The 12048-nt window shown below is 35.2% G+C and overlaps 1 protein-coding gene across 1 annotated transcript in view; it reads right to left on the reverse strand.

Moving 5' to 3' along the window:
- Positions 1-3978: 3978 nt before the first annotated feature.
- Positions 3979-12048, reverse strand: part of LOC145277834 (RNA polymerase II-associated protein 3-like) — a 326267-nt gene continuing 318197 nt past the window's right edge. The window contains exon 10 of the mRNA XM_080129755.1: positions 3979-4235. Coding sequence (XP_079985881.1) covers positions 4231-4235 — 5 coding nt within the window. The 3' untranslated portion in view covers positions 3979-4230. The remainder of the gene's footprint in view (positions 4236-12048) is intronic.

The following is a 12048-nucleotide window of genomic DNA, read 5'->3' on the forward strand; positions in this document are numbered from 1 at the left end:
GCACACATGGACGACGTCACTTCCGCTTTCAATGGAAATCCACTCATGCGCAAAAGACCACCGGAAACAAGTATAAAACAAAGAGCAACAACCGGCTTCTTCCTTTTCGAGACTACCCTCCTAGGTGGTTGGTCGGCGTGCTAGCCGCCACCGTTTCGGCGCGCGCACACGCGTACCTCACACCACTTTCTACTATGTGGGACAAAAACCCAACAGACCGTATGTACACATTCTCACTCTTTCTCTCTCTATCTACTACTGGTCCCTGAGAACACCTTCGTGTAGCTGACTGCTAACTGACGTCAACTCTCCATTCTTTGTCTTTGTCTACACGCTGGACTATCATTCTCATTTTCATTACGTTACTCCTTTCTCTTCCCACGCGCGAACAAACGATAGTGAGATGAACACACATTTCCTTTTCTTTCTACAACACCAGTCCCACAACAAACATTGGTTACACGCGCAGACATGAACACGTTATATCTAAAACATTCTTTCAACAGTAAATAAACGACGTTTATCTTATCCATCAATTGAAGGGGTCTTTATTTCCACATGGTCCATTCTTTCTACATTTCATGGTAACCCCGTTATTTTTAAAATGAAATGGATGATTTTGAATGAAGCACTCATACACACACAGACACTCTCTCCACAACAATAAACCTTCCCTCTCACCAGCTAACAATGAGAGACGCACGCCAAACTATAAACTTTCTTCTCACCAGCTAACAACGAGAGACGCACGGCAAAATATAGACCTTCCTCTTCACCAGCTAACAGCGAGAGACGCACGCCAAACTAAACACGTGTTGTACCCTTTTCTTTCACTTGTTTCTTTCACGAAAGAAATTCCTGTTCGTTTAATTCAATTTAACACGTCGTTCGTTTCTTCCTCGAGACAATTCATTTTCCCTATTTTTCACCACCACCACAAAATGGTGACACACGAATGCGAGAGGAACACACATTTCCTCCTATGTCACAAGTCCACAACAAACTGGCGCCCGACTGACGTGGAACGAATAAGCATGATGACGCTACCTGTTTTGAAAATTGTTTTGAGTGAGACGTGCATTTTATTTGATAAAGAAAAAAACGAACTTTTCAACAAGAAAACTCCTACAGACAAAAACCTCAAAGAACTACAATGACGAAACCCCTCGTCAGACTCGGCAGAAAACAAACACGGAGCTGTCGACTTCATACCGAATTAAAAAAAAAAAATCCGAGCTCAACAAACATTTTTCACGGTTTCCTGACATTACCCTGCAACAAACACGAGGATCAAAATCACATAGGCCTATACACATTCCCTCCCACACAGCAGATGCAACAACAAAGAAACAATTACAGGACATCCCTATTAACACATAGGAAGAAGTTGAATCAACAACATGAGTTGAGATGCACCACGCACGCTGATAAACTCACAACTTGGAAGTTTCGTTGACAACCGGCAACCGGACACTATCGTTCAACCACGAATGAATGCACAACAAACGCCCGTACAGACAATGTACACACATTACCGCAGAATCACTTGCGAAGACACAGTCAACACAAAACAAAAATTTTCCTTCCAAACGAACAATTCACTTCTCTGTCCAAGCAACTCGTTGCACATGTCAGCACACAACAAAAAAAAAAACCAAACAAACAAATGTCAGCCTAAAAAAAAAAAAAAAGAGTAAACGCATTTTCCACGCGTAAGTAAATACTTTTTTTACGAACACAATCCGTTTTTGACATTCCGTTCTTTTTGACGTTTTTTCAAACAACCACACCAACAGCAAAAAAAATCAGGACGAAAAATCAATTGCCGAAAACATTACTCACAAAAAAAAATATATATATATATAAATATATATACACTGCATATATTTTTTTTCCTAGGAAGGGGAGTATTGTGCGAGACTAGAAAAGTCTCGCACAAAAACACACATTCACATTTCAAGCTATATTACTTGTCGCATACATACGCGCACACAAACATACGCGCCCACGTCCACACACGTACATATATTCATGTTCGCATACATACACTCACATGGACGACGTCACTTCCGCTTTCAATGGAAATCCACTCATGCGCAAAAGACCATCGGAAACAAGTATAAAACAAAGAGCAACAACTGGCTTCTTCCTTTTCGAGACTATCCTCTTAGGTGGTTGGTCGGCGTGTTAGCCGCCGCTGTTTCGGCGCGCGCACACGCGTACCTCACACGCGTACCTCACACCACTTTCTACTATGTGGGACAAAACCCAACAGACCGTATGTACACATTCTCACTCTTTCTCTCTCTATCTACTACTGGTCCCTGAGAACACCTTCGTGTAGCTGACTGCTAACTGACGTCAACTCTCCATTCTTTGTCTTTGTCTACACGCTGGACTATCATTCTCATTTTCATTACGTTACTCCTTTCTCTTCCCACGCGCGAACAAACGATAGTGACACGAACTTGAGATAAACACACATTTCCTTTTCTTTCTACAACACCAGTCCCGCAACGAACATTGGTTACACACGCGCGCGGACATAAACACATGTTATATCTAAAACATTCTTTCAACAGTAAATAAACGACGTTTATCTTATCCATCAATTGAGTCTTTGTTTCCTTCAATTCCATTCGTTTCATTATTTTCTTGTGGCGAGCTAGGGTATTATATCCTGGTCCGCAACAAATATAACCTTTTGTTTTTGATATTTTCATTTTTGAATGTTTTGATTAAACTTTACAAGTACCCAAAAATCAAACAATTGTCATATTTTCCTGAAATTTTCGATACTTATTCGTTATTAAATAAACTTACATGTTTCGTTAAATATTTTAGAAGAAAATTTTTTTTTAGGTGTTCTACCCCCTCTCCCCCTGCATATTTCATGTTACTTAAACTAAACAAAATAGATGTAGGTCGATAAAAATTTCGGTACTTCTACAGTTTATCATTTTCTTTTGGGCACCTGTCGTTAAAATCAGAGGGAGAAATTAGTATTTTAACCTATGACCGAAGTAGGAAATAGCAAAAAAATTTACAAAATTGTTTTATTAAAATATCATCGTACGCAGACTTTTCAATTATATTTTGATACATTTTTATACAATGAATGTTTTGTTTTTCAGATGGCACTCGCCCAGTTTAATTATGAACATGTCATTTTCATTTTTGATAAAATTCATTTTTTAATAAAATCATTCATTTTTTAATAAAGTAAATCACAATGTTAACTTCCAAATTATGCAGTCGAAATTATTTGAATATTACTGAATTATTAAAAAAAAACAAGTTTAATTGTGTTAGCAGGTGAAAAATTGCGGTCAGCTTTTTTTAAAAATGGAAACAGAAAATTATCTCCCTTTTGAACTTTCCTGTGTCTTACAGAAGCAAATACAACATTTTTCTATAAATTCTATTTTCTTTCATAAATAATTTCCTACCTGATCGATTTTCATAATTTTTGGATATAACCATCTTAAAAATACGAGGAATACGTAGATACCATTGTTTTCATGTGAAATTCAGTATTACGATTTCTGAAATTTCATTCTCAGAAACAGAAGTGCGAAAAAAAAGTTCTGTCTAAAATAAATAAAAACTGTTTATTCTTTTAAAATAGCTTAAAATTTTAAAATATTTTGTATATATTGTTTAAAATAAATAAAAAGTGTTTATTCCTTTTTCCAAAAAGTTGTTTTCATATTTTTTATTTTTTTTTAAAAAGAAGTTCTGCTTATTTAAATCTGTTAACTTCTGAAATACTGATATTATTGTTTTTATATTGTTGACATAGTAACTTAACCGTGATTAGGGAGTTTGGTTCCTTCTATGTGATAGAGAGTTTGCGATTATTTTTCCACCTAAACTCCAGTCTTACCACTAGCCACATATATCCGCACACTTCTAAAAAAGAATTTTCAGAAAGAAAAACTCTGATTCCTTGTTGTAATGAAAAACTTTGATACGGAGTGAACTTTAAGAAGCTTTATTTTATTTAGAACAAAACCGGGAACAAGACCTGTTCCTTCAAGGAAAGGAAGAGAAAAGAAAGAAAAACTCAAGGGAAGTAACTTACTTCCGGAGAGTAGAAACGGAAGTTAAAAGAAGTTAGAGAGTTCTTTTCTGTCAGCACATTCTCCGCCACTCAGTGAAATTCGGGGCCGCATGACTTTCAGGGGGCACAAGGCTTAAAGGAATCTCAAGAAAGGGGGTGGTGTCTGTTTAGGCTGTTAAAAAGAGAAAAGAAACAGAAGTTTAAAGCTGATAGTTTTCAGCTAAATATGGAGAGCTGCAATGGACTCTAGTAGAGCGTCAAAGACCCAGCACCTTGTCTTCCTCTGATGATCTTTTCTGTCGATCATCAGAGAGTGGGGGAGTAGTAAGAACCGAATCCTCTAGGATGGCGTATTTGATCTCGCTAGGCTGACGATCTGAAAGATTAGATTCCAGAGGTGCATTCTGCAGCTGTTAGTTCTCCATCTCCGGATCTGGTTCTGCCTCCAAGCTGCTCGACCTATCACCCAATGGCGATAAGTGGCGTAAGGATACTGTCATCTCTCGTCCATTATGAGCATAGTTCGGATTGACTTCGAGTAGGTCTACGGTCTTGACCAGAGGCTCATATTTGCTTCCACGCACATGCCGCTTTAAAAGGATAGGCTTAGCGCTTGTAAGCCAGGTGGGCATAGAATCTCTAGTGGCCGATTTCCTTTGGAAATTGAAGAGACGTTCATGGAGAGTACAATTAGTGGAGGTGGAAAGCAGTGAGCGAATGCTGTGGAGGGCTACATCTAGTATTCTTTCCCAATTTGTAACGTGAAGGTTTCTCGACCACAGCCAGACTTACCGTCAGCTAGATGATACCGTTATATCTTTCCACTTGTCCATTACCTTAAGGGTTGAAAGCAGTTGTTCGACTAGTAGCAATGCCTCGAGAAAGCAAGAATTCCTTTAGTTCCTCCAATATGAAAGCAGTTCCGCGATCAGAATGTATGAAAGAAGGGTTTCCAAATATGGAGAATAAGTTAGTTAAGTCTTTCCGGACAGTTGCAAAGGGAAGGAAGGTCTGGAGGAACAGGCAAGTCCATCAAATCTTTGAGCCTGTCAGAGTCTGGTTTTTGCTTATAGTGTACTTAAGAAGGTCTACAGAAGCAAAAGAGTTAAATCAAGAGTGCTAAACACTTGGTAAGTGGCAATCTCATTTACCATATCCTCCATTCGAGGAAGAGGATAAGCATCTAGGAGAGTGAAACGATTTATCGTTTGTGAGTAATCCACAACAAGCCTCTTCTTATGATTCCCAGGAGACACTACAAGAGTTTGAGCTCACCACGGAGATTGAGAGGGTTCTATAATACCTTCCTTTAGCATATGAGTTATTTCTGATTTAATAAATTCGGCATCAGGTAGGGTATGTCTCCAGGATTTTACGGCTATTGGGCGATAGTTGGCAGTTAAGTTTGTAAAAAGAGAGGGGTAAGGAACATTTTTAATGGCGGTTAGCCCACAAACAGAGAGAAGGAGGAGTGGTCCTCTGAAAGGTATGTCGGTTTAAAAATTTATGCCCGAAAATAATGTCACTGCATAAGTCTGCCATAATCGACAGTTTGATATTATTGTACACCCTTCCTTTCAGACTGAGAGATACAACACAATGTCCAAGAGTAGTAGATGTATGAGAACTGCTAGCCATTAAGATTCTCTCCAAACTTGGCAAGACTGCTAACCCGAGCTTCTTAACTTTATCAGGGTAGATGAAATTTTCGGGGCTCCCGGTATCGACGAGTAATACTCATAGGTTCACCTCTGATTTTTCCCCACAAGGACGAACGAGATAGGCTTTTTGAGGAATTAAAACAAGGAACTAAAGAAGCAAGAAGAGATTCATCATAATTTGTAGCAGCCACCGTTGGGGATCTACAGACACATGCGAAATGCCCCTCCTCTTGCAATTTTTGCATATCGAGTTTCTGGCGGTACAATTCGTCCTGTTATGTTTTGGTTTTCCACAGAAGAAGCATTTCTGCCCCGGGAGTGCTGCTGCTGCTGCTGTGGGTTGCTCCTCATGCTCAGTCTGGTCGTTCTCGTCCTCTTTGTTTTTAGCAGCAGATATGGACGCAGTCAAAGAGTCTGACTGGGCGTAAGTCGATAGTTGTTTTTGAACAAACTCCAACGTGAGCACTTGGTCATACACCGTGTGTAAGTTGAGTCTCTTGTTTTCCAAAAGTCTTTGTCTTATGTGGGATGATGAAATCCCGTTTATGAACGCATCCCTGATGTATTCGTTCCTCACCTGTATGGCTATCATGGCCTGGAATTCACAGTCCTTGGCAAGTTCTTTCAATGACTGTAGATATTGAACCACACTTTCATTTGTCCGTTGACGACGAGTAGCCAATAAATGCAGACAGAAGATAATGTTTTGGGGTTGAACAAAAACCTCCTCGAGGGCGTTCATGGCTGTCCGATAGTCATTGATGTCCGAGATATGTTTGTCGGAGACACCAAGTTGATCAACAGGTTTAATTTTGACTCGTCCGTAAGTGGTGAACCATTAACCGCTTCTAGGAATATTGTGAACAACTGCTTCCAGTGTATCCATGTGTCGGCAGCGTCCATTTTTGTGGGATCCAAATCCAGTCATTCGAGTTTCAGGAACTTCTCCATTGTTTGTGTTTTAGTTGTTCTAAGTAAAATAAATTGTCATGAAAAACTTCGATACGGAGTGAACTTTAAAAAGCTTTATTTTACTTAGAACAAAACCGGGAACGAGACCTATTACTTCAAGGAAAGGAAGAGAAAAGAAAGAAAACTCAAGGGAAGTAACTCACTTCCGGAGAGTAGAAACGGAAGTTAAAAGAAGTTAGAGAGTTCTTTTCTGTCAGCACATTTGTAATTGTAGCTTGTAATATGCTAAGAAATACCACAAACCGATTAGGTTTGGAGTGGAGGCATGAATTTAATTTATGGGATCTGCCCACATCGACGTTTTGCAGAAAAGGAGACTCAATTCCATCTTCAATCTCAAACTTAAAAAAAGAATTTACAGAAGTATTTGCACCGGGTCTGAGGAAATGTACACAAATGGCCGTGGAACTAAGGTTAAAGCGAACTATACAACCAGTATTTAAAAGAAAGCGTAATGTGCCATTTGCATCCCTAGAAGAAATCGAGCAGGAGCTTGATCGACTGGGAAATGTTAGTATTCTATAAAAAATAGAATGAAGTCAGTCGGCTGCTTCAACTGTCTATGTGAAAAAGAGATTGAGAGAAATCCGACTTTTCAAGTGAGCTGAATATATCATTAGAAGACTTTTATTATCCACTACCAAGTCCAGAGAAAGTGTTTACAAAACTAAATGGTGCTAAGGTTTTTTTTTTCAAAAATAGACCTAAGCGACACATATCTCCAAATCCCGTAAAAAATTGGAGTGCTAAATTCCTCTGTATAAAAACACATCGAGGTTTTCATAGATATGAAAGATTAGCATTTGCACCTGTCATTTTCCAACAGGTTATGGACACTATGCTAAGTGGTCTTGACTTTTCCATCACATATCTTGACAACATAATTATAGTCAGCAAGAACATGGAACAGGATATAGACCATTTCTATAAAATATTCAAATACAAGATTTTGGCTTGAAAATTAAAGAAAGCAAATCCAAATTCTCTTACAAAAAGAATGAAATATTTGGGGCAAATAAGTGGTAAAAATGGCAGATGTCTGGATTCCAATAGAGCCACTGTAATAAGGAACATGAAATATCACCCAACTGCAAAGTTTTTTTAGGTTTCACTAATTATTATCTGAGCTTTGTTCAAAAATTGCATGAACTGCATGCATCATTAAACCAGCTGTTGAAAAATGTTGTCAGTCAACGTTTGACGAAATTAAAAAAATCTTAACCTCAAACCTTTTTCTCACACATTTTAACCCGGAATTAGACATCATAGTTGTTAGTGACTCTAACCAATATGGCATAAACGCATGTTTGCTATATAAGATGCCAGATGAGTAAAAAACAAAAAAAAAACAAAAAAAAAACAATTGCCTATGCATTCAACACACTGCTTCTTGCTGAAAAAAAAGTACTCTCAGATAGAGAAAGGTCTTTGAATCATCTATGCAGTCTTGAAATTTCACTGTTATTTGCACAATAAGCATTTCCTGCTTCAAACAGATCACAAGCCCTTCTAACCATCTTTGGGTAAAAAAAGGATGACCTACATTTACTGCCAGCCATTTATTAAGATGGTCAATCATTTATTAAGATGGGCAACCATTTTACTGAATTACGATCGCAAATTGGAAATCCTACCTTCAAAGAAAGTCGCATATGCAGACAGACTGCCTAGGTTGATTTTGACTCAAAAGGAACCCCCTTGAGGACTCAGTAATCACTGCATTGCACATTGATAGTGGAATAAAGACAATGATTTGCAAAACAATCCAGAAAATACCAGTGAATCTCCAAGAAATTAAGACAGATGCAGTGAATGATGAATTTATCAAAATTACAAAGCAGAAATGAGAACAAGAACTTCAAACACTTACTCAATCTGTGACATCTTGCTTTATTGCAAGAGTTATTGTTCCTAAAACTCTGCAAAAGTTATTGTTCCTAAAACTCTGCAAAAGTTATTGTTCCTAAAACTCTGCAAAAGAGAATACTGAAAAACTTCCACATGGGTCATCTTGAAACTAACAGGATGACATGCCTGATGCGTAGTTCTGTTTACTAGCCATCCATCGACCAAGATATATCACTAATAAAGCATGTAAAGGGTCTTTTCAGCAAAGGCAGTACCTATTATCCACAATCCCTAGCCAAAATCCAAACAACCGTGGTCCAGGATACACATAGACCTTGCAGGACCACTGGGTCATTTCTATTACTTGATAGTGGTGGATAGTTTCTCCAAATGACAGGAGGTGATAAGAAACCCACCACAGCAGTAACCATTAATTTCATATATGAGCTTTTTTGCTTGTTTTGGAGTTGTTGATTGTCTGGTTAGTGATAATGCCACCCAATTCATTTCTTCAGAGTTCAAAGAATTTTGAGAAACATACCAGATAAAACATCTCAAGTCCACAATATCACTCTAGGAGCAACAGCCAAGCTGAGCACTTTGTGGGTACATTGAAAAGGGCACTAAAAAATCTTATGGATATACAGCAGTTTCTCCAACTATACAGGATCATAGCAAACCCAAACCCTCCAGCAGCCCGATCACCAGTGGAAATTACATATGGCCGTAAAATCAGATCAGTATTCGAAAAGCTGTTAAAGAGATAAATAACACAAAGTATAACCTCTACTAAAAAAAATACAATCTTTGAAAAAAGTCTACTTCAAGCATTTTAGAATTAATGTTTATTTTTGGAACTGGGAAAGATAATATACAGGATCCGTAATATCATCTACATAATCCAAGGCCCTAAATTCACATACAAAAGGCATGTGAATCAGATACAGAAATGTATGACCGAGGATCAAGAAAATGTACCTCAGGAAGTAGAGGCTATTGAAACCGTCTATGACACATTTGATACTCAAATCACAAAAACCACAGTGTTCTGGCACAAAAAAGGAAGATCACAGATCTACACATTGTGTACCCAAGGAAATAAATAGTGATAGACCTTTCAGAGTAATCAGCTTGGGATGGAGTGTGTTGTGGCAGATTACCTGTGTAAACTATAATAAACTGATTTATACACAACAAGAAGATAAGGCTGAAAGGCGGGAGTCGATATCCAATGGACCAACCAAACTACACATAGCTGATGAACAACCTTCACTTTTCTTTACTTCAATTTCTTGGTAATACATTCTGTTACTCTATTCATGTGTCGTTTTCCGTGTTACCCCTTAAAAAGGGTCATAATATTTTTTATGTTAATTCCAAGTCTTAATAATGTTGATTTTAAGCATTTTTTAGCTGTAAATTCAAAGTTTTACTAATGTTGATATTGAGCATTTTTTCTGTATATCTAAAGCTTCACTCACGTTGTTGAATTTAAGTTATTTTTTGTTGTTATTAATTGGAAATTTTACCTACGTCTTTGATTTTGAATATTGTTATCCAATGTTAATTCAAAGTTTTACTTGATTGAGCAATCTTTTGGTGTGAATTTGAAGGTTTACTCATGATGTTGTTTAATTCGAAGATTCTTTCTGCTGTAAATTTGAAGTTTCACTTGTGTTGTTGAATCCATATTTTTTTATGCGTTGTTGAATTCAAATTTTTATACGTTGTTGAATATATATCTTTTTATATGTTGTTGAATACAAATTTATATACAGTGTTGAATTGCAATTTTTATATGTTGTTCAATTCAAACTTTTTTATGCGTTGTTGAATTCAAATTTTTATATGTTGAATTCAAATTTTTATATGTTGAATTCAAATTTTTATATGTTGTTGAATTACAATTTTTTATATGTTGTTGAATTCAAATTTTTCGGTTGTTGAATTACAATTTTTATATGTTGAATTCAAATTTTTATATGTTGTTCAATGTAAATTTTTTATGCATTGTTGAATTCAAATGTTTATGTGTTGAATTCAAATTTTTATACACTGTTGAATTCAAATTTTTATACACTGTTGAATTCAAATTTTTATACACTGTTGAATTCAAATTTTTATACCTTGTTGAATTCAAATATTTTATGCGTTGTTGAATTAAAATATTTTATACGTTGTTGAATTAAAATTATTATGAATTGTTGAATTTAAATTTTTATATGTTGTGTAATTCAAACTTTTATACATTGTTGAATCCATATTTTATTATATGTTGTTGAATTCAAATTTTTACATGTTGTTAAATTCAAAATTTTATGCATTGTTCAATTAAAAAATTTTATGCATTATTGAATTCAAATTTTTATGCATTGTAAAATTCAAAATTTTATGCCTTGTTGTTGAATTGAAATTTTGATACATTGTTAAATTCAAATTTTCATATGTTGAATTGAAATTTTCATATGTAAAATTCAAATTTTCATATGTAAAATTCAAATTTTCATATGTTCAATACAAATTATCATATGTTGAATTCAAATTTTCATGTGTTAAATTCAAATTTTCATGTGTTAAATTCAAATTTTCATACGTTGAATTGAAATTTTGATGCATTGTTAAAGTCAAATTTTGATATGTCAAATTCATATTTTAATGCATTGTTAAATTCCAATTTTCATATGATGAATTCAAATTCCATATGTTAAATTCAAATTTCCATATGATGAATTCAAATTTTGATGCATTGTTAAATTCAAATTTTCATATGTTGAATTCAAATTTTCATATGTGTAATTGAAATTTGATGCATTGTAAAATTCAAATTTTCATATGTTAAATTCAAATTTTGATGCATTGTTAAATTCAAATTTTCATATGTTAAATTGAAATTTTGATGCATTGTTAAATTCAAATTTTCATATGTTGAAGTGAAATTTGGATGCATCGTTAAATTCAAATTTTCATTTGTTGAATTCAAATTTGATGCATCATTACATTCAAATTTTCATATGTTAAATTCAAATTTTGATGCATTGTTAAATTCAAATTTTCATATGTCAAATTCAAATTTTCATATGTTAAATTCCAATTTTGATTCATTGTTAAATTCAAATTTTCATATGTTGAAGTCAAATTTTCATATGTTGAATTGAAATTTTGATGCATATGTTAAATTCAAATCTTCATAGGTTGAATTCCAATTTTTATGCATTGTTCAATTCAAATTTTCATATGTTGTTATATTGGTAGAGAGGCTAGTTGATATCGGTTGATAAATTGGGAAATAATCATAACGGAATAAGAAATATTTTTTTTTATCTCTTAGGGAACGCCTACGGTGAACGGTGAATTTAAATTCAAATAAATATGAAAGCATGCACCCCCCTGGCCTATGGCGAATGATGAATTTAAATTAAAAAAAAATAAATAAATAAATAAAATAAATTAAAAAATAAATAAATAATAATAACAAACAAATGAACGCACTAGTGTTTGAGGCGT

This window comes from Euprymna scolopes, chromosome 6 (genome assembly GCF_053919585.1).
Source record: "Euprymna scolopes isolate OS-2025 chromosome 6, ASM5391958v1, whole genome shotgun sequence".
NCBI lineage: Eukaryota > Metazoa > Mollusca > Cephalopoda > Sepiida > Sepiolidae > Euprymna > Euprymna scolopes.